This window comes from Aulostomus chinensis, chromosome 12 (assembly GCF_037954235.1).
Source record: "Aulostomus chinensis isolate RoL2024-O1b breed Wild chromosome 12, RoL_Achi_v1.0, whole genome shotgun sequence".
Classification (NCBI taxonomy): Eukaryota; Metazoa; Chordata; class Actinopteri; order Syngnathiformes; family Aulostomidae; genus Aulostomus; species Aulostomus chinensis.
In genome coordinates, this window is record NC_141331.1 from 1,557,883 (window position 1) to 1,585,767 (window position 27,885).

At 46.8% G+C, this 27,885-nt stretch overlaps 1 protein-coding gene across 1 annotated transcript; it reads right to left on the minus strand.

Annotated features, from left to right (window-relative positions):
- Positions 1-1,282: 1,282 nt before the first annotated feature.
- Positions 1,283-27,730, minus strand: LOC147251682 (collagen alpha-3(VI) chain-like). Its single transcript, XM_086221115.1, has 5 exons — positions 27,151-27,730; positions 26,318-26,929; positions 6,204-6,689; positions 3,539-4,135; positions 1,283-1,311 (listed from the first exon to the last, which is right to left on the minus strand). Exons 1-5 carry the CDS (start codon positions 27,674-27,676, stop codon positions 1,283-1,285), a joined length of 2,250 nt encoding a protein of 749 aa, XP_086077241.1. The 5' UTR covers positions 27,677-27,730.
- Between the last annotated feature and the right edge of the window lie 155 nt (positions 27,731-27,885).

A 27,885-nucleotide genomic window follows, 5' to 3' on the forward strand; every position in this document is an offset into this window, starting at 1 on the left:
ACGTCACATGGTGAACGCTGACCCAACTGTTTCCAATTTACTCTTTTCATTCAAGTAAAACTGCCTTCTTGGAGCGGCTGTGGCTGACATCAACTTGAAAAAATACACTTGAGCATAGTACGCTTGGCATCCTACCATGATATTGCAAAGTAAACATTTCTTACCAGTCACTGTTGGTGGCATGGGTGAGACCCTAACAGGCACTTTGCTCATGACAGAGGAGAGCTTTTCCTGGATCCTGGGGAGGTCATTGAAGTCAGTAACTGACAGAGCATAAGTCGGGTCATAGGATATCTTCTGCAGCTCTCTGCTGTCAGAGCTCCCTGTTCCGATGCCAATCACAACGATGCCTTGCCGTTTGAGGGCAGTGGCTGGGGTGTCTACGCTGTCAAAAGACCTCCCACCATTTAGCAGGATCAAGAACTGCGGAACACCTTCCAGGTACCGACTCCCGGCAGAAGTGTTTGTAAAGATTTTGTTCCTGACGTATTGCAGGGCTGCCCCGGTGTTGAGGGGTCTGCCTCCTCTGTGTCTCAACCCTCTGACAGAATCTGCAATATTCTCTTTTGTGGTGTAAGTGTTGAGATAGAAATTGACCTCTGCATCTCTGCCATACTGGACCACAGAGACGCGGTCTTTGTTCTCTCCGATATTGAGTTTCTGCACCACTTTCTCAACAAAATCTCGCATGGCCGGGAAGCCATTCCTTGTGCCATCAGAACCATCCAGAAGGAAAACCACATCCTTTTTGTCAGTGTCAACTGAGAAAAGACAGCAGGAAAAGACATAAGAAAACACCCTTTGCAGACTCGACACTTGAGGAGTTTTTTTCTCCACATGTTAGTATAGTCTTTGGACATGCCAGGGCTGCTTCATGCGATTTAAAAATCACAGAGGGAACAGTAACACCTGTCTTTTATAGGAACATATGAAGCTACACTAATACCATGCATCACTTTTTTGACTTATGAAGGTATAACAAGTCTGGTTGCCTTTAAATGCCAGAAAGAAGCTGGACTTGTGAACATACCCAATACAGTTGGTGATTCTGGGGTGACTTCAACAACTGCGTCCTCCACAGAGGACTGAAGTTCTTGTTGGACACTGGGAAGGTCTGTGATTTCAGATACCGATAGAACATAACTGGGATCGTGGGATATCTTCTGCAGTTCTCTGCTGTCAGAGTTTCTGGTTCCAATCACAAAGGTCAAGACTCCAAGCTGTTTGAGAGCAGAAGCTGGTGCGTCGACACTGTCAAAAGACCTTCCACCACTTAAGAGTATTAGGACCTGCGGAACTCTTTGATCGCGCCTGCTTCCGGCAGAGGCAGTGAAGACATTGTCTCCCAAGTACTGGAGAGCTGCTCCGGTGTTGAGGGGACTACCGCCTTTGTGCCTCATTCCTCTGACAGTGTCAAGGATCTGACCTTTGCTGGTGTACGTGTTCAGATAGAACTGGACTGTTGGATCTCGGCTGTACTGAACCACTGAGACACGGTCTTTGTTGTCATCCACACTAAGTGTCTCTACGACTCTTTGGACAAAGTCTCGCATTGCTGGGAATCCACTTCTAGTTCCATCAGATCCATCCAACAAGAACACAACATCCTTTCCTTCTGGTCGTCTGTCAACTAGGGTGCAAACAGTGTCAAAATATGAGGTTCTTATGTCAAACGTTTTGTGTGTCAACGTCACATGGTGAACGCTGACCCAACTGTTTCCAATTTACTCTTTTCATTCAAGTAAAACTGCCTTCTTGGAGCGGCTGTGGCTGACATCAACTTGAAAAAATACACTTGAGCATAGTACGCTTGGCATCCTACCATGATATTGCAAAGTAAACATTTCTTACCAGTCACTGTTGGTGGCATGGGTGAGACCCTAACAGGCACTTTGCTCATGACAGAGGAGAGCTTTTCCTGGATCCTGGGGAGGTCATTGAAGTCAGTAACTGACAGAGCATAAGTCGGGTCATAGGATATCTTCTGCAGCTCTCTGCTGTCAGAGCTCCCTGTTCCGATGCCAATCACAACGATGCCTTGCCGTTTGAGGGCAGAGGCTGGGGTGTCTACGCTGTCAAAAGACCTCCCACCATTTAGCAGGATCAAGAACTGCGGAACACCTTCCAGGTGCCGACTCCCGGCAGAAGTGTTTGTAAAGATTTTGTTCCTGACATATTGCAGGGCTGCCCCGGTGTTGAGGGGTCTGCCTCCTCTGTGTCTCAACCCTCTGACAGAATCTGCAATATTCTCTTTTGTGGTGTAAGTGTTGAGATAGAAATTGACCTCTGCATCTCTGCCATACTGGACCACAGAGACGCGGTCTTTGTTCTCTCCGATATTGAGTTTCTGCACCACTTTCTCAACAAAATCTCGCATGGCCGGGAAGCCATTCCTTGTGCCATCAGAACCATCCAGAAGGAAAACCACATCCTTTTTGTCAGTGTCAACTGAGAAAAGACAGCAGGAAAAGACATAAGAAAAAACCCTTTGCAGACTCGACACTTGAGGAGTTTTTTTCTCCACATGTTAGTATAGTCTTTGGACATGCCAGGGCTGCTTCATGCGATTTAAAAATCACAGAGGGAACAGTAACACCTGTCTTTTATAGGAACATATGAAGCTACACTAATACCATGCATCACTTTTTTGACTTATGAAGGTATAACAAGTCTGGTTGCCTTTAAATGCCAGAAAGAAGCTGGACTTGTGAACATACCCAATACAGTTGGTGATTCTGGGGTGACTTCAACAACTGCGTCCTCCACAGAGGACTGAAGTTCTTGTTGGACACTGGGAAGGTCTGTGAATTCAGACACCGATAGAACATAACTGGGATCGTGGGATATCTTCTGCAGTTCTCTGCTGTCAGAGTTTCTGGTTCCAATCACAAAGGTCAAGACTCCAAGCTGTTTGAGAGCAGAAGCTGGTGCGTCGACACTGTCAAAAGACCTTCCACCACTTAAGAGTATTAGGACCTGCGGAACTTGTTGATCGCGCCTGCTTCCGGCAGAGGCAGTGAAGACATTGTCTCCCAAGTACTGGAGAGCTGCTCCGGTGTTGAGGGGACTACCGCCTTTGTGCCTCATTCCTCTGACAGTGTCAAGGATCTGACCTTTGCTGGTGTACGTGTTCAGATAGAACTGGACTGTTGGATCTCGGCTGTACTGAACCACTGAGACACGGTCTTTGTTGTCATCCACACTAAGTGTCTCTACGACTCTTTGGACAAAGTCTCGCATTGCTGGGAATCCACTTCTAGTTCCATCAGATCCATCCAACAAGAAAACAACATCCTTTCCTTCTGGTCGTCTGTCAACTAGGGTGCAAACAGTGTCAAAATATGAGGTTCTTATGTCAAACGTTTTGTGTGTCAACGTCACATGGTGAACGCTGACCCAACTGTTTCCAATTTACTCTTTTCATTCAAGTAAAACTGCCTTCTTGGAGCGGCTGTGGCTGACATCAACTTGAAAAAATACACTTGAGCATAGTACGCTTGGCATCCTACCATGATATTGCAAAGTAAACATTTCTTACCAGTCACTGTTGGTGGCATGGGTGAGACCCTAACAGGCACTTTGCTCATGACAGAGGAGAGCTTTTCCTGGATCCTGGGGAGGTCATTGAAGTCAGTAACTGACAGAGCATAAGTCGGGTCATAGGATATCTTCTGCAGCTCTCTGCTGTCAGAGCTCCCTGTTCCGATGCCAATCACAACGATGCCTTGCCGTTTGAGGGCAGAGGCTGGGGTGTCTACGCTGTCAAAAGACCTCCCACCATTTAGCAGGATCAAGAACTGCGGAACACCTTCCAGGTGCCGACTCCCGGCAGAAGTGTTTGTAAAGATTTTGTTCCTGACGTATTGCAGGGCTGCCCCGGTGTTGAGGGGTCTGCCTCCTCTGTGTCTCAACCCTCTGACAGAATCTGCAATATTCTCTTTTGTGGTGTAAGTGTTGAGATAGAAATTGACCTCTGCATCTCTGCCATACTGGACCACAGAGACGCGGTCTTTGTTCTCTCCGATATTGAGTTTCTGCACCACTTTCTCAACAAAATCTCGCATGGCCGGGAAGCCATTCCTTGTGCCATCAGAACCATCCAGAAGGAAAACCACATCCTTTTTGTCAGTGTCAACTGAGAAAAGACAGCAGGAAAAGACATAAGAAAACACCCTTTGCAGACTCGACACTTGAGGAGTTTTTTTCTCCACGTTAGTATAGTCTTTGGACATGCCAGGGCTGCTTCATGCGATTTAAAAATCACAGAGGGAACAGTAACACCTGTCTTTTATGGGAACATATGAAGCTACACTAATACCATGCATCACTTTTTTGACTTATGAAGGTATAACAAGTCTGGTTGCCTTTAAATGCCAGAAAGAAGCTGGACTTGTGAACATACCCAATACAGTTGGTGATTCTGGGGTGACTTCAACAACTGCGTCCTCCACAGAGGACTGAAGTTCTTGTTGGACACTGGGAAGGTCTGTGAATTCAGATACCGATAGAACATAACTGGGATCGTGGGATATCTTCTGCAGTTCTCTGCTGTCAGAGTTTCTGGTTCCAATCACAAAGGTCAAGACTCCAAGCTGTTTGAGAGCAGAAGCTGGTGCGTCGACACTGTCAAAAGACCTTCCACCACTTAAGAGTATTAGGACCTGCGGAACTTGTTGATCGCGCCTGCTTCCGGCAGAGGCAGTGAAGACATTGTCTCCCAAGTACTGGAGAGCTGCTCCGGTGTTGAGGGGACTACCGCCTTTGTGCCTCATTCCTCTGACAGTGTCAAGGATCTGACCTTTGCTGGTGTACGTGTTCAGATAGAACTGGACTGTTGGATCTCGGCTGTACTGAACCACTGAGACACGGTCTTTGTTGTCATCCACACTAAGTGTCTCTACGACTCTTTGGACAAAGTCTCGCATTGCTGGGAATCCACTTCTAGTTCCATCAGATCCATCCAACAAGAACACAACATCCTTTCCTTCTGGTCGTCTGTCAACTAGGGTGCAAACAGTGTCAAAATATGAGGTTCTTATGTCAAACGTTTTGTGTGTCAACGTCACATGGTGAACGCTGACCCAACTGTTTCCAATTTACTCTTTTCATTCAAGTAAAACTGCCTTCTTGGAGCGGCTGTGGCTGACATCAACTTGAAAAAATACACTTGAGCATAGTACGCTTGGCATCCTACCATGATATTGCAAAGTAAACATTTCTTACCAGTCACTGTTGGTGGCATGGGTGAGACCCTAACAGGCACTTTGCTCATGACAGAGGAGAGCTTTTCCTTGATCCTGGGGAGGTCATTGAAGTCAGTAACTGACAGAGCATAAGTCGGGTCATAGGATATCTTCTGCAGCTCTCTGCTGTCAGAGCTCCCTGTTCCGATGCCAATCACAACGATGCCTTGCCGTTTGAGGGCAGAGGCTGGAGTGTCTACGCTGTCAAAAGACCTCCCACCATTTAGCAGGATCAAGAACTGCGGAACACCTTCCAGGTGCCGACTCCCGGCAGAAGTGTTTGTAAAGATTTTGTTCCTGACGTATTGCAGGGCTGCCCCGGTGTTGAGGGGTCTGCCTCCTCTGTGTCTCAACCCTCTGACAGAATCTGCAATATTCTCTTTTGTGGTGTAAGTGTTGAGATAGAAATTGACCTCTGCATCTCTGCCATACTGGACCACAGAGACGCGGTCTTTGTTCTCTCCGATATTGAGTTTCTGCACCACTTTCTCAACAAAATCTCGCATGGCCGGGAAGCCATTCCTTGTGCCATCAGAACCATCCAGAAGGAAAACCACATCCTTTTTGTCAGTGTCAACTGAGAAAAGACAGCAGGAAAAGACATAAGAAAACACCCTTTGCAGACTCGACACTTGAGGAGTTTTTTTCTCCACATGTTAGTATTGTCTTTGGACATGCCAGGGCTGCTTCATGCGATTTAAAAATCACAGAGGGAACAGGAACACCTGTCTTTTATAGGAACATATGAAGCTACACTAATACCATGCATCACTTTTTTGACTTATGAAGGTATAACAAGTCTGGTTGCCTTTAAATGCCAGAAAGAAGCTGGACTTGTGAACATACCCAATACAGTTGGTGATTCTGGGGTGACTTCAACAACTGCGTCCTCCACAGAGGACTGAAGTTCTTGTTGGACACTGGGAAGGTCTGTGAATTCAGATACCGATAGAACATAACTGGGATCGTGGGATATCTTCTGCAGTTCTCTGCTGTCAGAGTTTCTGGTTCCAATCACAAAGGTCAAGACTCCAAGCTGTTTGAGAGCAGAAGCTGGTGCGTCGACACTGTCAAAAGACCTTCCACCACTTAAGAGTATTAGGACCTGCGGAACTTGTTGATCGCGCCTGCTTCCGGCAGAGGCAGTGAAGACATTGTCTCCCAAGTACTGGAGAGCTGCTCCGGTGTTGAGGGGACTACCGCCTTTGTGCCTCATTCCTCTGACAGTGTCAAGGATCTGACCTTTGCTGGTGTACGTGTTCAGATAGAACTGGACTGTTGGATCTCGGCTGTACTGAACCACTGAGACACGGTCTTTGTTGTCATCCACACTAAGTGTCTCGACGACTCTTTGGACAAAGTCTCGCATTGCTGGGAATCCACTTCTAGTTCCATCAGATCCATCCAACAAGAACACAACATCCTTTCCTTCTGGTCGTCTGTCAACTAGGGTGCAAACAGTGTCAAAATATGAGGTTCTTATGTCAAACGTTTTGTGTGTCAACGTCACATGGTGAACGCTGACCCAACTGTTTCCAATTTACTCTTTTCATTCAAGTAAAACTACCTTCTTGGAGCGGCTGTGGCTGACATCAACTTGAAAAAATACACTTGAGCATAGTACGCTTGGCATCCTACCATGATATTGCAAAGTAAACATTTCTTACCAGTCACTGTTGGTGGCATGGGTGAGACCCTAACAGGCACTTTGCTCATGACAGAGGAGAGCTTTTCCTGGATCCTGGGGAGGTCATTGAAGTCAGTAACTGACAGAGCATAAGTCGGGTCATAGGATATCTTCTGCAGCTCTCTGCTGTCAGAGCTCCCTGTTCCGATGCCAATCACAACGATGCCTTGCCGTTTGAGGGCAGAGGCTGGGGTGTCTACGCTGTCAAAAGACCTCCCACCATTTAGCAGGATCAAGAACTGCGGAACACCTTCCAGGTGCCGACTCCCGGCAGAAGTGTTTGTAAAGATTTTGTTCCTGACGTATTGCAGGGCTGCCCCGGTGTTGAGGGGTCTGCCTCCTCTGTATCTCAACCCTCTGACAGAATCTGCAATATTCTCTTTTGTGGTGTAAGTGTTGAGATAGAAATTGACCTCTGCATCTCTGCCATACTGGACCACAGAGACGCGGTCTTTGTTCTCTCCGATATTGAGTTTCTGCACCACTTTCTCAACAAAATCTCGCATGGCCGGGAAGCCATTCCTTGTGCCATCAGAACCATCCAGAAGGAAAACCACATCCTTTTTGTCAGTGTCAACTGAGAAAAGACAGCAGGAAAAGACATAAGAAAACACCCTTTGCAGACTCGACACTTGAGGAGTTTTTTTCTCCACGTTAGTATAGTCTTTGGACATGCCAGGGCTGCTTCATGCGATTTAAAAATCACAGAGGGAACAGTAACACCTGTCTTTTATAGGAACATATGAAGCTACACTAATATCATGCATCACTTTTTTGACTTATGAAGGTATAACAAGTCTGGTTGCCTTTAAATGCCAGAAAGAAGCTGGACTTGTGAACATACCCAATACAGTTGGTGATTCTGGGGTGACTTCAACAACTGCGTCCTCCACAGAGGACTGAAGTTCTTGTTGGACACTGGGAAGGTCTGTGAATTCAGATACCGATAGAACATAACTGGGATCGTGGGATATCTTCTGCAGTTCTCTTCTGTCAGAGTTTCTGGTTCCAATCACAAAGGTCAAGACTCCAAGCTGTTTGAGAGCAGAAGCTGGTGCGTCGACACTGTCAAAAGACCTTCCACCACTTAAGAGTATTAGGACCTGCGGAACTTGTTGATCGCGCCTGCTTCCGGCAGAGGCAGTGAAGACATTGTCTCCCAAGTACTGGAGAGCTGCTCCGGTGTTGAGGGGACTACCGCCTTTGTGCCTCATTCCTCTGACAGTGTCAAGGATCTGACCTTTGCTGGTGTACGTGTTCAGGTAGAACTGGACTGTTGGATCTCGGCTGTACTGAACCACTGAGACACGGTCTTTGTTGTCATCCACACTAAGTGTCTCGACGACTCTTTGGACAAAGTCTCGCATTGCTGGGAATCCACTTCTAGTTCCATCAGATCCATCCAACAAGAACACAACATCCTTTCCTTCTGGTCGTCTGTCAACTAGGGTGCAAACAGTGTCAAAATATTAGGTTCTTATGTCAAACGTTTTGTGTGTCAACGTCACATGGTGAACGCTGACCCAACTGTTTCCAATTTACTCTTTTCATTCAAGTAAAACTGCCTTCTTGGAGCGGCTGTGGCTGACATCAACTTGAAAAAATACACTTTAGCATAGTACGCTTGGCATCCTACCATGATATTGCAAAGTAAACATTTCTTACCAGTCACTGTTGGTGGCATGGGTGAGACCCTAACAGGCACTTTGCTCATGACAGAGGAGAGCTTTTCCTGGATCCTGGGGAGGTCATTGAAGTCAGTAACTGACAGAGCATAAGTCGGGTCATAGGATATCTTCTGCAGCTCTCTGCTGTCAGAGCTCCCTGTTCCGATGCCAATCACAACGATGCCTTGCCGTTTGAGGGCAGAGGCTGGGGTGTCTACGCTGTCAAAAGACCTCCCACCATTTAGCAGGATCAAGAACTGCGGAACACCTTCCAGGTGCCGACTCCCGGCAGAAGTGTTTGTAAAGATTTTGTTCCTGACGTATTGCAGGGCTGCCCCGGTGTTGAGGGGTCTGCCTCCTCTGTGTCTCAACCCTCTGACAGAATCTGCAATATTCTCTTTTGTGGTGTAAGTGTTGAGATAGAAATTGACCTCTGCATCTCTGCCATACTGGACCACAGAGACGCGGTCTTTGTTCTCTCCGATATTGAGTTTCTGCACCACTTTCTCAATAAAATCTCGCATGGCCGGGAAGCCATTCCTTGTGCCATCAGAACCATCCAGAAGGAAAACCACATCCTTTTTGTCAGTGTCAACTGAGAAAAGACAGCAGGAAAAGACATAAGAAAACACCCTTTGCAGACTCGACACTTGAGGAGTTTTTTTCTCCACATGTTAGTATTGTCTTTGGACATGCCAGGGCTGCTTCATGCGATTTAAAAATCACAGAGGGAACAGTAACACCTGTCTTTTATAGGAACATATGAAGCTACACTAATACCATGCATCACTTTTTTGACTTATGAAGGTATAACAAGTCTGGGTGCCTTTAAATGCCAGAAAGAAGCTGGACTTGTGAACATACCCAATACAGTTGGTGATTCTGGGGTGACTTCAACAACTGCGTCCTCCACAGAGGACTGAAGTTCTTGTTGGACACTGGGAAGGTCTGTGAATTCAGATACCGATAGAACATAACTGGGATCGTGGGATATCTTCTGCAGTTCTCTGCTGTCAGAGTTTCTGGTTCCAATCACAAAGGTCAAGACTCCAAGCTGTTTGAGAGCAGAAGCTGGTGCGTCGACACTGTCAAAAGACCTTCCACCACTTAAGAGTATTAGGACCTGCGGAACTTGTTGATCGCGCCTGCTTCCGGCAGAGGCAGTGAAGACATTGTCTCCCAAGTACTGGAGAGCTGCTCCGGTGTTGAGGGGACTACCGCCTTTGTGCCTCATTCCTCTGACAGTGTCAAGGATCTGACCTTTGCTGGTGTACGTGTTCAGATAGAACTGGACTGTTGGATCTCGGCTGTACTGAACCACTGAGACACGGTCTTTGTTGTCATCCACACTAAGTGTCTCTACGACTCTTTGGACAAAGTCTCGCATTGCTGGGAATCCACTTCTAGTTCCATCAGATCCATCCAACAAGAACACAACATCCTTTCCTTCTGGTCGTCTGTCAACTAGGGTGCAAACAGTGTCAAAATATTAGGTTCTTATGTCAAACGTTTTGTGTGTCAACGTCACATGGTGAACGCTGACCCAACTGTTTCCAATTCACTCTTTTCATTCAAGTAAAACTGCCTTCTTGGAGCGGCTGTGGCTGACATCAACTTGAAAAAATACACTTGAGCATAGTACGCTTGGCATCCTACCATGATATTGCAAAGTAAACATTTCTTACCAGTCACTGTTGGTGGCATGGGTGAGACCCTAACAGGCACTTTGCTCATGACAGAGGAGAGCTTTTCCTGGATCATGGGGAGGTCATTGAAGTCAGTAACTGACAGAGCATAAGTCGGGTCATAGGATATCTTCTGCAGCTCTCTGCTGTCAGAGCTCCCTGTTCCGATGCCAATCACAACGATGCCTTGCCGTTTGAGGGCAGAGGCTGGGGTGTCTACGCTGTCAAAAGACCTCCCACCATTTAGCAGGATCAAGAACTGCGGAACACCTTCCAGGTGCCGACTCCCGGCAGAAGTGTTTGTAAAGATTTTGTTCCTGACGTATTGCAGGGCTGCCCCGGTGTTGAGGGGTCTGCCTCCTCTGTGTCTCAACCCTCTGACAGAATCTGCAATATTCTCTTTTGTGGTGTAAGTGTTGAGATAGAAATTGACCTCTGCATCTCTGCCATACTGGACCACAGAGACGCGGTCTTTGTTCTCTCCGATATTGAGTTTCTGCACCACTTTCTCAACAAAATCTCGCATGGCCGGGAAGCCATTCCTTGTGCCATCAGAACCATCCAGAAGGAAAACCACATCCTTTTTGTCAGTGTCAACTGAGAAAAGACAGCAGGAAAAGACATAAGAAAAAACCCTTTGCAGACTCGACACTTGAGGAGTTTTTTTCTCCACATGTTAGTATAGTCTTTGGACATGCCAGGGCTGCTTCATGCGATTTAAAAATCACAGAGGGAACAGTAACACCTGTCTTTTATAGGAACATATGAAGCTACACTAATACCATGCATCACTTTTTTGACTTATGAAGGTATAACAAGTCTGGTTGCCTTAAATGCCAGAAAGAAGCTGGACTTGTGAACATACCCAATACAGTTGGTGATTCTGGGGTGACTTCAACAACTGCGTCCTCCACAGAGGACTGAAGTTCTTGTTGGACACTGGGAAGGTCTGTGAATTCAGACACCGATAGAACATAACTGGGATCGTGGGATATCTTCTGCAGTTCTCTGCTGTCAGAGTTTCTGGTTCCAATCACAAAGGTCAAGACTCCAAGCTGTTTGAGAGCAGAAGCTGGTGCGTCGACACTGTCAAAAGACCTTCCACCACTTAAGAGTATTAGGACCTGCGGAACTTGTTGATCGCGCCTGCTTCCGGCAGAGGCAGTGAAGACATTGTCTCCCAAGTACTGGAGAGCTGCTCCGGTGTTGAGGGGACTGCCGCCTTTGTGCCTCATTCCTCTGACAGTGTCAAGGATCTGACCTTTGCTGGTGTACGTGTTCAGATAGAACTGGACTGTTGGATCTCGGCTGTACTGAACCACTGAGACACGGTCTTTGTTGTCATCCACACTAAGTGTCTCGACGACTCTTTGGACAAAGTCTCGCATTGCTGGGAATCCACTTCTAGTTCCATCAGATCCATCCAACAAGAACACAACATCCTTTCCTTCTGGTCGTCTGTCAACTAGGGTGCAAACAGTGTCAAAATATGAGGTTCTTATGTCAAACGTTTTGTGTGTCAACGTCACATGGTGAACGCTGACCCAACTGTTTCCAATTTACTCTTTTCATTCAAGTAAAACTGCCTTCTTGGAGCGGCTGTGGCTGACATCAACTTGAAAAAATACACTTGAGCATAGTACGCTTGGCATCCTACCATGATATTGCAAAGTAAACATTTCTTACCAGTCACTGTTGGTGGCATGGGTGAGACCCTAACAGGCACTTTGCTCATGACAGAGGAGAGCTTTTCCTGGATCCTGGGGAGGTCATTGAAGTCAGTAGCTGACAGAGCATAAGTCGGGTCATAGGATATCTTCTGCAGCTCTCTGCTGTCAGAGCTCCCTGTTCCGATGCCAATCACAACGATGCCTTGCCGTTTGAGGGCAGAGGCTGGGGTGTCTACGCTGTCAAAAGACCTCCCACCATTTAGCAGGATCAAGAACTGCGGAACACCTTCCAGGTGCCGACTCCCGGCAGAAGTGTTTGTAAAGATTTTGTTCCTGACGTATTGCAGGGCTGCCCCGGTGTTGAGGGGTCTGCCTCCTCTGTGTCTCAACCCTCTGACAGAATCTGCAATATTCTCTTTTGTGGTGTAAGTGTTGAGATAGAAATTGACCTCTGCATCTCTGCCATACTGGACCACAGAGACGCGGTCTTTGTTCTCTCCGATATTGAGTTTCTGCACCACTTTCTCAACAAAATCTCGCATGGCCGGGAAGCCATTCCTTGTGCCATCAGAACCATCCAGAAGGAAAACCACATCCTTTTTGTCAGTGTCAACTGAGAAAAGACAGCAGGAAAAGACATAAGAAAACACCCTTTGCAGACTCGACACTTGAGGAGTTTTTTTCTCCACATGTTAGTATAGTCTTTGGACATGCCAGGGCTGCTTCATGCGATTTAAAAATCACAGAGGGAACAGTAACACCTGTCTTTTATAGGAACATATGAAGCTACACTAATACCATGCATCACTTTTTTGACTTATGAAGGTATAACAAGTCTGGTTGCCTTTAAATGCCAGAAAGAAGCTGGACTTGTGAACATACCCAATACAGTTGGTGATTCTGGGGTGACTTCAACAACTGCGTCCTCCACAGAGGACTGAAGTTCTTGTTGGACACTGGGAAGGTCTGTGAATTCAGATACCGATAGAACATAACTGGGATCGTGGGATATCTTCTGCAGTTCTCTGCTGTCAGAGTTTCTGGTTCCAATCACAAAGGTCAAGACTCCAAGCTGTTTGAGAGCAGAAGCTGGTGCGTCGACACTGTCAAAAGACCTTCCACCACTTAAGAGTATTAGGACCTGCGGAACTTGTTGATCGCGCCTGCTTCCGGCAGAGGCAGTGAAGACATTGTCTCCCAAGTACTGGAGAGCTGCTCCGGTGTTGAGGGGACTACCGCCTTTGTGCCTCATTCCTCTGACAGTGTCAAGGATCTGACCTTTGCTGGTGTACGTGTTCAGATAGAACTGGACTGTTGGATCTCGGCTGTACTGAACCACTGAGACACGGTCTTTGTTGTCATCCACACTAAGTGTCTCTACGACTCTTTGGACAAAGTCTCGCATTGCTGGGAATCCACTTCTAGTTCCATCAGATCCATCCAACAAGAACACAACATCCTTTCCTTCTGGTCGTCTGTCAACTAGGGTGCAAACAGTGTCAAAATATGAGGTTCTTATGTCAAACGTTTTGTGTGTCAACGTCACATGGTGAACGCTGACCCAACTGTTTCCAATTTACTCTTTTCATTCAAGTAAAACTGCCTTCTTGGAGCGGCTGTGGCTGACATCAACTTGAAAAAATACACTTGAGCATAGTACGCTTGGCATCCTACCATGATATCGCAAAGTAAACATTTCTTACCAGTCACTTTTGGTGGCATGGGTGAGACCCTAACAGGCACTTTGCTCATGACAGAGGAGAGCTTTTCCTGGATCCTGGGGAGGTCATTGAAGTCAGTAGCTGACAGAGCATAAGTCGGGTCATAGGATATCTTCTGCAGCTCTCTGCTGTCAGAGCTCCCTGTTCCGATGCCAATCACAACGATGCCTTGCCGTTTGAGGGCAGAGGCTGGGGTGTCTACGCTGTCAAAAGACCTCCCACCATTTAGCAGGATCAAGAACTGCGGAACACCTTCCAGGTGCCGACTCCCGGCAGAAGTGTTTGTAAAGATTTTGTTCCTGACGTATTGCAGGGCTGCCCCGGTGTTGAGGGGTCTGCCTCCTCTGTGTCTCAACCCTCTGACAGAATCTGCAATATTCTCTTTTGTGGTGTAAGTGTTGAGATAGAAATTGACCTCTGCATCTCTGCCATACTGGACCACAGAGACGCGGTCTTTGTTCTCTCCGATATTGAGTTTCTGCACCACTTTCTCAACAAAATCTCGCATGGCCGGGAAGCCATTCCTTGTGCCATCAGAACCATCCAGAAGGAAAACCACATCCTTTTTGTCAGTGTCAACTGAGAAAAGACAGCAGGAAAAGACATAAGAAAAAACCCTTTGCAGACTCGACACTTGAGGAGTTTTTTTCTCCACATGTTAGTATAGTCTTTGGACATGCCAGGGCTGCTTCATGCGATTTAAAAATCACAGAGGGAACAGTAACACCTGTCTTTTATAGGAACATATGAAGCTACACTAATACCATGCATCACTTTTTTGACTTATGAAGGTATAACAAGTCTGGTTGCCTTTAAATGCCAGAAAGAAGCTGGACTTGTGAACATACCCAATACAGTTGGTGATTCTGGGGTGACTTCAACAACTGCGTCCTCCACAGAGGACTGAAGTTCTTGTTGGACACTGGGAAGGTCTGTGAATTCAGATACCGATAGAACATAACTGGGATCGTGGGATATCTTCTGCAGTTCTCTGCTGTCAGAGTTTCTGGTTCCAATCACAAAGGTCAAGACTCCAAGCTGTTTGAGAGCAGAAGCTGGTGCGTCGACACTGTCAAAAGACCTTCCACCACTTAAGAGTATTAGGACCTGCGGAACTTGTTGATCGCGCCTGCTTCCGGCAGAGGCAGTGAAGACATTGTCTCCCAAGTACTGGAGAGCTGCTCCGGTGTTGAGGGGACTACCGCCTTTGTGCCTCATTCCTCTGACAGTGTCAAGGATCTGACCTTTGCTGGTGTACGTGTTCAGATAGAACTGGACTGTTGGATCTCGGCTGTACTGAACCACTGAGACACGGTCTTTGTTGTCATCCACACTAAGTGTCTCTACGACTCTTTGGACAAAGTCTCGCATTGCTGGGAATCCACTTCTAGTTCCATCAGATCCATCCAACAAGAACACAACATCCTTTCCTTCTGGTCGTCTGTCAACTAGGGTGCAAACAGTGTCAAAATATTAGGTTCTTATGGCAAACGTTTTGTGTGTCAACGTCACATGGTGAACGCTGACCCAACTGTTTCCAATTTACTCTTTTCATTCAAGTAAAACTGCCTTCTTGGAGCGGCTGTGGCTGACATCAACTTGAAAAAATACACTTGAGCATAGTACGCTTGGCATCCTACCATGATATCGCAAAGTAAACATTTCTTACCAGTCACTGTTGGTGGCATGGGTGAGACCCTAACAGGCACTTTGCTCATGACAGAGGAGAGCTTTTCCTGGATCCTGGGGAGGTCATTGAAGTCAGTAACTGACAGAGCATAAGTCGGGTCATAGGATATCTTCTGCAGCTCTCTGCTGTCAGAGCTCCCTGTTCCGATGCCAATCACAACGATGCCTTGCCGTTTGAGGGCAGAGGCTGGGGTGTCTACGCTGTCAAAAGACCTCCCACCATTTAGCAGGATCAAGAACTGCGGAACACCTTCCAGGTGCCGACTCCCGGCAGAAGTGTTTGTAAAGATTTTGTTCCTGACGTATTGCAGGGCTGCCCCGGTGTTGAGGGGTCTGCCTCCTCTGTGTCTCAACCCTCTGACAGAATCTGCAATATTCTCTTTTGTGGTGTAAGTGTTGAGATAGAAATTGACCTCTGCATCTCTGCCATACTGGACCACAGAGACGCGGTCTTTGTTCTCTCCGATATTGAGTTTCTGCACCACTTTCTCAACAAAATCTCGCATGGCCGGGAAGCCATTCCTTGTGCCATCAGAACCATCCAGAAGGAAAACCACATCCTTTTTGTCAGTGTCAACTGAGAAAAGACAGCAGGAAAAGACATAAGAAAACACCCTTTGCAGACTCGACACTTGAGGAGTTTTTTTCTCCACATGTTAGTATAGTCTTTGGACATGCCAGGGCTGCTTCATGCGATTTAAAAATCACAGAGGGAACAGTAACACCTGTCTTTTATAGGAACATATGAAGCTACACTAATACCATGCATCACTTTTTTGACTTATGAAGGTATAACAAGTCTGGTTGCCTTTAAATGCCAGAAAGAAGCTGGACTTGTGAACATACCCAATACAGTTGGTGATTCTGGGGTGACTTCAACAACTGCGTCCTCCACAGAGGACTGAAGTTCTTGTTGGACACTGGGAAGGTCTGTGAATTCAGATACCGATAGAACATAACTGGGATCGTGGGATATCTTCTGCAGTTCTCTGCTGTCAGAGTTTCTGGTTCCAATCACAAAGGTCAAGACTCCAAGCTGTTTGAGAGCAGAAGCTGGTGCGTCGACACTGTCAAAAGACCTTCCACCACTTAAGAGTATTAGGACCTGCGGAACTTGTTGATCGCGCCTGCTTCCGGCAGAGGCAGTGAAGACATTGTCTCCCAAGTACTGGAGAGCTGCTCCGGTGTTGAGGGGACTACCGCCTTTGTGCCTCATTCCTCTGACAGTGTCAAGGATCTGACCTTTGCTGGTGTACGTGTTCAGATAGAACTGGACTGTTGGATCTCGGCTGTACTGAACCACTGAGACACGGTCTTTGTTGTCATCCACACTAAGTGTCTCTACGACTCTTTGGACAAAGTCTCGCATTGCTGGGAATCCACTTCTAGTTCCATCAGATCCATCCAACAAGAACACAACATCCTTTCCTTCTGGTCGTCTGTCAACTAGGGTGCAAACAGTGTCAAAATATTAGGTTCTTATTGCAAACGTTTTGTGTGTCAACGTCACATGGTGAACGCTGACCCAACTGTTTCCAATTTACTCTTTTCATTCAAGTAAAACTGCCTTCTTGGAGCGGCTGTGGCTGACATCAACTTGAAAAAATACACTTTAGCATAGTACGCTTGGCATCCTACCATGATATTGCAAAGTAAACATTTCTTACCAGTCACTGTTGGTGGCATGGGTGAGACCCTAACAGGCACTTTGCTCATGACAGAGGAGAGCTTTTCCTGGATCCTGGGGAGGTCATTGAAGTCAGTAACTGACAGAGCATAAGTCGGGTCATAGGATATCTTCTGCAGCTCTCTGCTGTCAGAGCTCCCTGTTCCGATGCCAATCACAACGATGCCTTGCCGTTTGAGGGCAGAGGCTGGGGTGTCTACGCTGTCAAAAGACCTCCCACCATTTAGCAGGATCAAGAACTGCGGAACACCTTCCAGGTGCCGACTCCCGGCAGAAGTGTTTGTAAAGATTTTGTTCCTGACGTATTGCAGGGCTGCCCCGGTGTTGAGGGGTCTGCCTCCTCTGTGTCTCAACCCTCTGACAGAATCTGCAATATTCTCTTTTGTGGTGTAAGTGTTGAGATAGAAATTGACCTCTGCATCTCTGCCATACTGGACCACAGAGACGCGGTCTTTGTTCTCTCCGATATTGAGTTTCTGCACCACTTTCTCAATAAAATCTCGCATGGCCGGGAAGCCATTCCTTGTGCCATCAGAACCATCCAGAAGGAAAACCACATCCTTTTTGTCAGTGTCAACTGAGAAAAGACAGCAGGAAAAGACATAAGAAAACACCCTTTGCAGACTCGACACTTGAGGAGTTTTTTTCTCCACATGTTAGTATTGTCTTTGGACATGCCAGGGCTGCTTCATGCGATTTAAAAATCACAGAGGGAACAGTAACACCTGTCTTTTATAGGAACATATGAAGCTACACTAATACCATGCATCACTTTTTTGACTTATGAAGGTATAACAAGTCTGGGTGCCTTTAAATGCCAGAAAGAAGCTGGACTTGTGAACATACCCAATACAGTTGGTGATTCTGGGGTGACTTCAACAACTGCGTCCTCCACAGAGGACTGAAGTTCTTGTTGGACACTGGGAAGGTCTGTGAATTCAGATACCGATAGAACATAACTGGGATCGTGGGATATCTTCTGCAGTTCTCTGCTGTCAGAGTTTCTGGTTCCAATCACAAAGGTCAAGACTCCAAGCTGTTTGAGAGCAGAAGCTGGTGCGTCGACACTGTCAAAAGACCTTCCACCACTTAAGAGTATTAGGACCTGCGGAACTTGTTGATCGCGCCTGCTTCCGGCAGAGGCAGTGAAGACATTGTCTCCCAAGTACTGGAGAGCTGCTCCGGTGTTGAGGGGACTACCGCCTTTGTGCCTCATTCCTCTGACAGTGTCAAGGATCTGACCTTTGCTGGTGTACGTGTTCAGATAGAACTGGACTGTTGGATCTCGGCTGTACTGAACCACTGAGACACGGTCTTTGTTGTCATCCACACTAAGTGTCTCTACGACTCTTTGGACAAAGTCTCGCATTGCTGGGAATCCACTTCTAGTTCCATCAGATCCATCCAACAAGAACACAACATCCTTTCCTTCTGGTCGTCTGTCAACTAGGGTGCAAACAGTGTCAAAATATTAGGTTCTTATGTCAAACGTTTTGTGTGTCAACGTCACATGGTGAACGCTGACCCAACTGTTTCCAATTCACTCTTTTCATTCAAGTAAAACTGCCTTCTTGGAGCGGCTGTGGCTGACATCAACTTGAAAAAATACACTTGAGCATAGTACGCTTGGCATCCTACCATGATATTGCAAAGTAAACATTTCTTACCAGTCACTGTTGGTGGCATGGGTGAGACCCTAACAGGCACTTTGCTCATGACAGAGGAGAGCTTTTCCTGGATCATGGGGAGGTCATTGAAGTCAGTAACTGACAGAGCATAAGTCGGGTCATAGGATATCTTCTGCAGCTCTCTGCTGTCAGAGCTCCCTGTTCCGATGCCAATCACAACGATGCCTTGCCGTTTGAGGGCAGAGGCTGGGGTGTCTACGCTGTCAAAAGACCTCCCACCATTTAGCAGGATCAAGAACTGCGGAACACCTTCCAGGTGCCGACTCCCGGCAGAAGTGTTTGTAAAGATTTTGTTCCTGACGTATTGCAGGGCTGCCCCGGTGTTGAGGGGTCTGCCTCCTCTGTGTCTCAACCCTCTGACAGAATCTGCAATATTCTCTTTTGTGGTGTAAGTGTTGAGATAGAAATTGACCTCTGCATCTCTGCCATACTGGACCACAGAGACGCGGTCTTTGTTCTCTCCGATATTGAGTTTCTGCACCACTTTCTCAACAAAATCTCGCATGGCCGGGAAGCCATTCCTTGTGCCATCAGAACCATCCAGAAGGAAAACCACATCCTTTTTGTCAGTGTCAACTGAGAAAAGACAGCAGGAAAAGACATAAGAAAACACCCTTTGCAGACTCGACACTTGAGGAGTTTTTTTCTCCACATGTTAGTATAGTCTTTGGACATGCCAGGGCTGCTTCATGCGATTTAAAAATCACAGAGGGAACAGTAACACCTGTCTTTTATAGGAACATATGAAGCTACACTAATACCATGCATCACTTTTTTGACTTATGAAGGTATAACAAGTCTGGTTGCCTTAAATGCCAGAAAGAAGCTGGACTTGTGAACATACCCAATACAGTTGGTGATTCTGGGGTGACTTCAACAACTGCGTCCTCCACAGAGGACTGAAGTTCTTGTTGGACACTGGGAAGGTCTGTGAATTCAGACACCGATAGAACATAACTGGGATCGTGGGATATCTTCTGCAGTTCTCTGCTGTCAGAGTTTCTGGTTCCAATCACAAAGGTCAAGACTCCAAGCTGTTTGAGAGCAGAAGCTGGTGCGTCGACACTGTCAAAAGACCTTCCACCACTTAAGAGTATTAGGACCTGCGGAACTTGTTGATCGCGCCTGCTTCCGGCAGAGGCAGTGAAGACATTGTCTCCCAAGTACTGGAGAGCTGCTCCGGTGTTGAGGGGACTGCCGCCTTTGTGCCTCATTCCTCTGACAGTGTCAAGGATCTGACCTTTGCTGGTGTACGTGTTCAGATAGAACTGGACTGTTGGATCTCGGCTGTACTGAACCACTGAGACACGGTCTTTGTTGTCATCCACACTAAGTGTCTCTACGACTCTTTGGACAAAGTCTCGCATTGCTGGGAATCCACTTCTAGTTCCATCAGATCCATCCAACAAGAACACAACATCCTTTCCTTCTGGTCGTCTGTCAACTAGGGTGCAAACAGTGTCAAAATATGAGGTTCTTATGTCAAACGTTTTGTGTGTCAACGTCACATGGTGAACGCTGACCCAACTGTTTCCAATTTACTCTTTTCATTCAAGTAAAACTGCCTTCTTGGAGCGGCTGTGGCTGACATCAACTTGAAAAAATACACTTGAGCATAGTACGCTTGGCATCCTACCATGATATTGCAAAGTAAACATTTCTTACCAGTCACTGTTGGTGGCATGGGTGAGACCCTAACAGGCACTTTGCTCATGACAGAGGAGAGCTTTTCCTGGATCCTGGGGAGGTCATTGAAGTCAGTAGCTGACAGAGCATAAGTCGGGTCATAGGATATCTTCTGCAGCTCTCTGCTGTCAGAGCTCCCTGTTCCGATGCCAATCACAACGATGCCTTGCCGTTTGAGGGCAGAGGCTGGGGTGTCTACGCTGTCAAAAGACCTCCCACCATTTAGCAGGATCAAGAACTGCGGAACACCTTCCAGGTGCCGACTCCCGGCAGAAGTGTTTGTAAAGATTTTGTTCCTGACGTATTGCAGGGCTGCCCCGGTGTTGAGGGGTCTGCCTCCTCTGTGTCTCAACCCTCTGACAGAATCTGCAATATTCTCTTTTGTGGTGTAAGTGTTGAGATAGAAATTGACCTCTGCATCTCTGCCATACTGGACCACAGAGACGCGGTCTTTGTTCTCTCCGATATTGAGTTTCTGCACCACTTTCTCAATAAAATCTCGCATGGCCGGGAAGCCATTCCTTGTGCCATCAGAACCATCCAGAAGGAAAACCACATCCTTTTTGTCAGTGTCAACTGAGAAAAGACAGCAGGAAAAGACATAAGAAAACACCCTTTGCAGACTCGACACTTGAGGAGTTTTTTTCTCCACATGTTAGTATTGTCTTTGGACATGCCAGGGCTGCTTCATGCGATTTAAAAATCACAGAGGGAACAGTAACACCTGTCTTTTATAGGAACATATGAAGCTACACTAATACCATGCATCACTTTTTTGACTTATGAAGGTATAACAAGTCTGGGTGCCTTTAAATGCCAGAAAGAAGCTGGACTTGTGAACATACCCAATACAGTTGGTGATTCTGGGGTGACTTCAACAACTGCGTCCTCCACAGAGGACTGAAGTTCTTGTTGGACACTGGGAAGGTCTGTGAATTCAGATACCGATAGAACATAACTGGGATCGTGGGATATCTTCTGCAGTTCTCTGCTGTCAGAGTTTCTGGTTCCAATCACAAAGGTCAAGACTCCAAGCTGTTTGAGAGCAGAAGCTGGTGCGTCGACACTGTCAAAAGACCTTCCACCACTTAAGAGTATTAGGACCTGCGGAACTTGTTGATCGCGCCTGCTTCCGGCAGAGGCAGTGAAGACATTGTCTCCCAAGTACTGGAGAGCTGCTCCGGTGTTGAGGGGACTACCGCCTTTGTGCCTCATTCCTCTGACAGTGTCAAGGATCTGACCTTTGCTGGTGTACGTGTTCAGATAGAACTGGACTGTTGGATCTCGGCTGTACTGAACCACTGAGACACGGTCTTTGTTGTCATCCACACTAAGTGTCTCTACGACTCTTTGGACAAAGTCTCGCATTGCTGGGAATCCACTTCTAGTTCCATCAGATCCATCCAACAAGAACACAACATCCTTTCCTTCTGGTCGTCTGTCAACTAGGGTGCAAACAGTGTCAAAATATGAGGTTCTTATGTCAAACGTTTTGTGTGTCAACGTCACATGGTGAACGCTGACCCAACTGTTTCCAATTTACTCTTTTCATTCAAGTAAAACTGCCTTCTTGGAGCGGCTGTGGCTGACATCAACTTGAAAAAATACACTTGAGCATAGTACGCTTGGCATCCTACCATGATATCGCAAAGTAAACATTTCTTACCAGTCACTTTTGGTGGCATGGGTGAGACCCTAACAGGCACTTTGCTCATGACAGAGGAGAGCTTTTCCTGGATCCTGGGGAGGTCATTGAAGTCAGTAGCTGACAGAGCATAAGTCGGGTCATAGGATATCTTCTGCAGCTCTCTGCTGTCAGAGCTCCCTGTTCCGATGCCAATCACAACGATGCCTTGCCGTTTGAGGGCAGAGGCTGGGGTGTCTACGCTGTCAAAAGACCTCCCACCATTTAGCAGGATCAAGAACTGCGGAACACCTTCCAGGTGCCGACTCCCGGCAGAAGTGTTTGTAAAGATTTTGTTCCTGACGTATTGCAGGGCTGCCCCGGTGTTGAGGGGTCTGCCTCCTCTGTGTCTCAACCCTCTGACAGAATCTGCAATATTCTCTTTTGTGGTGTAAGTGTTGAGATAGAAATTGACCTCTGCATCTCTGCCATACTGGACCACAGAGACGCGGTCTTTGTTCTCTCCGATATTGAGTTTCTGCACCACTTTCTCAACAAAATCTCGCATGGCCGGGAAGCCATTCCTTGTGCCATCAGAACCATCCAGAAGGAAAACCACATCCTTTTTGTCAGTGTCAACTGAGAAAAGACAGCAGGAAAAGACATAAGAAAAAACCCTTTGCAGACTCGACACTTGAGGAGTTTTTTTCTCCACATGTTAGTATAGTCTTTGGACATGCCAGGGCTGCTTCATGCGATTTAAAAATCACAGAGGGAACAGTAACACCTGTCTTTTATAGGAACATATGAAGCTACACTAATACCATGCATCACTTTTTTGACTTATGAAGGTATAACAAGTCTGGTTGCCTTTAAATGCCAGAAAGAAGCTGGACTTGTGAACATACCCAATACAGTTGGTGATTCTGGGGTGACTTCAACAACTGCGTCCTCCACAGAGGACTGAAGTTCTTGTTGGACACTGGGAAGGTCTGTGAATTCAGATACCGATAGAACATAACTGGGATCGTGGGATATCTTCTGCAGTTCTCTGCTGTCAGAGTTTCTGGTTCCAATCACAAAGGTCAAGACTCCAAGCTGTTTGAGAGCAGAAGCTGGTGCGTCGACACTGTCAAAAGACCTTCCACCACTTAAGAGTATTAGGACCTGCGGAACTTGTTGATCGCGCCTGCTTCCGGCAGAGGCAGTGAAGACATTGTCTCCCAAGTACTGGAGAGCTGCTCCGGTGTTGAGGGGACTACCGCCTTTGTGCCTCATTCCTCTGACAGTGTCAAGGATCTGACCTTTGCTGGTGTACGTGTTCAGATAGAACTGGACTGTTGGATCTCGGCTGTACTGAACCACTGAGACACGGTCTTTGTTGTCATCCACACTAAGTGTCTCTACGACTCTTTGGACAAAGTCTCGCATTGCTGGGAATCCACTTCTAGTTCCATCAGATCCATCCAACAAGAACACAACATCCTTTCCTTCTGGTCGTCTGTCAACTAGGGTGCAAACAGTGTCAAAATATTAGGTTCTTATGGCAAACGTTTTGTGTGTCAACGTCACATGGTGAACGCTGACCCAACTGTTTCCAATTTACTCTTTTCATTCAAGTAAAACTGCCTTCTTGGAGCGGCTGTGGCTGACATCAACTTGAAAAAATACACTTGAGCATAGTACGCTTGGCATCCTACCATGATATCGCAAAGTAAACATTTCTTACCAGTCACTGTTGGTGGCATGGGTGAGACCCTAACAGGCACTTTGCTCATGACAGAGGAGAGCTTTTCCTGGATCCTGGGGAGGTCATTGAAGTCAGTAACTGACAGAGCATAAGTCGGGTCATAGGATATCTTCTGCAGCTCTCTGCTGTCAGAGCTCCCTGTTCCGATGCCAATCACAACGATGCCTTGCCGTTTGAGGGCAGAGGCTGGGGTGTCTACGCTGTCAAAAGACCTCCCACCATTTAGCAGGATCAAGAACTGCGGAACACCTTCCAGGTGCCGACTCCCGGCAGAAGTGTTTGTAAAGATTTTGTTCCTGACGTATTGCAGGGCTGCCCCGGTGTTGAGGGGTCTGCCTCCTCTGTGTCTCAACCCTCTGACAGAATCTGCAATATTCTCTTTTGTGGTGTAAGTGTTGAGATAGAAATTGACCTCTGCATCTCTGCCATACTGGACCACAGAGACGCGGTCTTTGTTCTCTCCGATATTGAGTTTCTGCACCACTTTCTCAACAAAATCTCGCATGGCCGGGAAGCCATTCCTTGTGCCATCAGAACCATCCAGAAGGAAAACCACATCCTTTTTGTCAGTGTCAACTGAGAAAAGACAGCAGGAAAAGACATAAGAAAACACCCTTTGCAGACTCGACACTTGAGGAGTTTTTTTCTCCACATGTTAGTATAGTCTTTGGACATGCCAGGGCTGCTTCATGCGATTTAAAAATCACAGAGGGAACAGTAACACCTGTCTTTTATAGGAACATATGAAGCTACACTAATACCATGCATCACTTTTTTGACTTATGAAGGTATAACAAGTCTGGTTGCCTTTAAATGCCAGAAAGAAGCTGGACTTGTGAACATACCCAATACAGTTGGTGATTCTGGGGTGACTTCAACAACTGCGTCCTCCACAGAGGACTGAAGTTCTTGTTGGACACTGGGAAGGTCTGTGAATTCAGATACCGATAGAACATAACTGGGATCGTGGGATATCTTCTGCAGTTCTCTGCTGTCAGAGTTTCTGGTTCCAATCACAAAGGTCAAGACTCCAAGCTGTTTGAGAGCAGAAGCTGGTGCGTCGACACTGTCAAAAGACCTTCCACCACTTAAGAGTATTAGGACCTGCGGAACTTGTTGATCGCGCCTGCTTCCGGCAGAGGCAGTGAAGACATTGTCTCCCAAGTACTGGAGAGCTGCTCCGGTGTTGAGGGGACTACCGCCTTTGTGCCTCATTCCTCTGACAGTGTCAAGGATCTGACCTTTGCTGGTGTACGTGTTCAGATAGAACTGGACTGTTGGATCTCGGCTGTACTGAACCACTGAGACACGGTCTTTGTTGTCATCCACACTAAGTGTCTCTACGACTCTTTGGACAAAGTCTCGCATTGCTGGGAATCCACTTCTAGTTCCATCAGATCCATCCAACAAGAACACAACATCCTTTCCTTCTGGTCGTCTGTCAACTAGGGTGCAAACAGTGTCAAAATATTAGGTTCTTATGGCAAACGTTTTGTGTGTCAACGTCACATGGTGAACGCTGACCCAACTGTTTCCAATTTACTCTTTTCATTCAAGTAAAACTGCCTTCTTGGAGCGGCTGTGGCTGACATCAACTTGAAAAAATACACTTGAGCATAGTACGCTTGGCATCCTACCATGATATCGCAAAGTAAACATTTCTTACCAGTCACTGTTGGTGGCATGGGTGAGACCCTAACAGGCACTTTGCTCATGACAGAGGAGAGCTTTTCCTGGATCCTGGGGAGGTCATTGAAGTCAGTAACTGACAGAGCATAAGTCGGGTCATAGGATATCTTCTGCAGCTCTCTGCTGTCAGAGCTCCCTGTTCCGATGCCAATCACAACGATGCCTTGCCGTTTGAGGGCAGAGGCTGGGGTGTCTACGCTGTCAAAAGACCTCCCACCATTTAGCAGGATCAAGAACTGCGGAACACCTTCCAGGTGCCGACTCCCGGCAGAAGTGTTTGTAAAGATTTTGTTCCTGACGTATTGCAGGGCTGCCCCGGTGTTGAGGGGTCTGCCTCCTCTGTGTCTCAACCCTCTGACAGAATCTGCAATATTCTCTTTTGTGGTGTAAGTGTTGAGATAGAAATTGACCTCTGCATCTCTGCCATACTGGACCACAGAGACGCGGTCTTTGTTCTCTCCGATATTGAGTTTCTGCACCACTTTCTCAACAAAATCTCGCATGGCCGGGAAGCCATTCCTTGTGCCATCAGAACCATCCAGAAGGAAAACCACATCCTTTTTGTCAGTGTCAACTGAGAAAAGACAGCAGGAAAAGACATAAGAAAACACCCTTTGCAGACTCGACACTTGAGGAGTTTTTTTCTCCACATGTTAGTATAGTCTTTGGACATGCCAGGGCTGCTTCATGCGATTTAAAAATCACAGAGGGAACAGTAACACCTGTCTTTTATAGGAACATATGAAGCTACACTAATACCATGCATCACTTTTTTGACTTATGAAGGTATAACAAGTCTGGTTGCCTTTAAATGCCAGAAAGAAGCTGGACTTGTGAACATACCCAATACAGTTGGTGATTCTGGGGTGACTTCAACAACTGCGTCCTCCACAGAGGACTGAAGTTCTTGTTGGACACTGGGAAGGTCTGTGAATTCAGATACCGATAGAACATAACTGGGATCGTGGGATATCTTCTGCAGTTCTCTGCTGTCAGAGTTTCTGGTTCCAATCACAAAGGTCAAGACTCCAAGCTGTTTGAGAGCAGAAGCTGGTGCGTCGACACTGTCAAAAGACCTTCCACCACTTAAGAGTATTAGGACCTGCGGAACTTGTTGATCGCGCCTGCTTCCGGCAGAGGCAGTGAAGACATTGTCTCCCAAGTACTGGAGAGCTGCTCCGGTGTTGAGGGGACTACCGCCTTTGTGCCTCATTCCTCTGACAGTGTCAAGGATCTGACCTTTGCTGGTGTACGTGTTCAGATAGAACTGGACTGTTGGATCTCGGCTGTACTGAACCACTGAGACACGGTCTTTGTTGTCATCCACACTAAGTGTCTCTACGACTCTTTGGACAAAGTCTCGCATTGCTGGGAATCCACTTCTAGTTCCATCAGATCCATCCAACAAGAACACAACATCCTTTCCTTCTGGTCGTCTGTCAACTAGGGTGCAAACAGTGTCAAAATATTAGGTTCTTATTGCAAACGTTTTGTGTGTCAACGTCACATGGTGAACGCTGACCCAACTGTTTCCAATTTACTCTTTTCATTCAAGTAAAACTGCCTTCTTGGAGCGGCTGTGGCTGACATCAACTTGAAAAAATACACTTGAGCATAGTACGCTTGGCATCCTACCATGATATCGCAAAGTAAACATTTCTTACCAGTCACTGTTGGTGGCATGGGTGAGACCCTAACAGGCACTTTGCTCATGACAGAGGAGAGCTTTTCCTGGATCCTGGGGAGGTCATTGAAGTCAGTAACTGACAGAGCATAAGTCGGGTCATAGGATATCTTCTGCAGCTCTCTGCTGTCAGAGCTCCCTGTTCCGATGCCAATCACAACGATGCCTTGCCGTTTGAGGGCAGAGGCTGGGGTGTCTATGCTGTCAAAAGACCTCCCACCATTTAGCAGGATCAAGAACTGCGGAACACCTTCCAGGTGCCGACTCCCGGCAGAAGTGTTTGTAAAGATTTTGTTCCTGACGTATTGCAGGGCTGCCCCGGTGTTGAGGGGTCTGCCTCCTCTGTGTCTCAACCCTCTGACAGAATCTGCAATATTCTCTTTTGTGGTGTAAGTGTTGAGATAGAAATTGACCTCTGCATCTCTGCCATACTGGACCACAGAGACGCGGTCTTTGTTCTCTCCGATATTGAGTTTCTGCACCACTTTCTCAACAAAATCTCGCATGGCCGGGAAGCCATTCCTTGTGCCATCAGAACCATCCAGAAGGAAAACCACATCCTTTTTGTCAGTGTCAACTGAGAAAAGACAGCAGGAAAAGACATAAGAAAACACCCTTTGCAGACTCGACACTTGAGGAGTTTTTTTCTCCACATGTTAGTATAGTCTTTGGACATGCCAGGGCTGCTTCATGCGATTTAAAAATCACAGAGGGA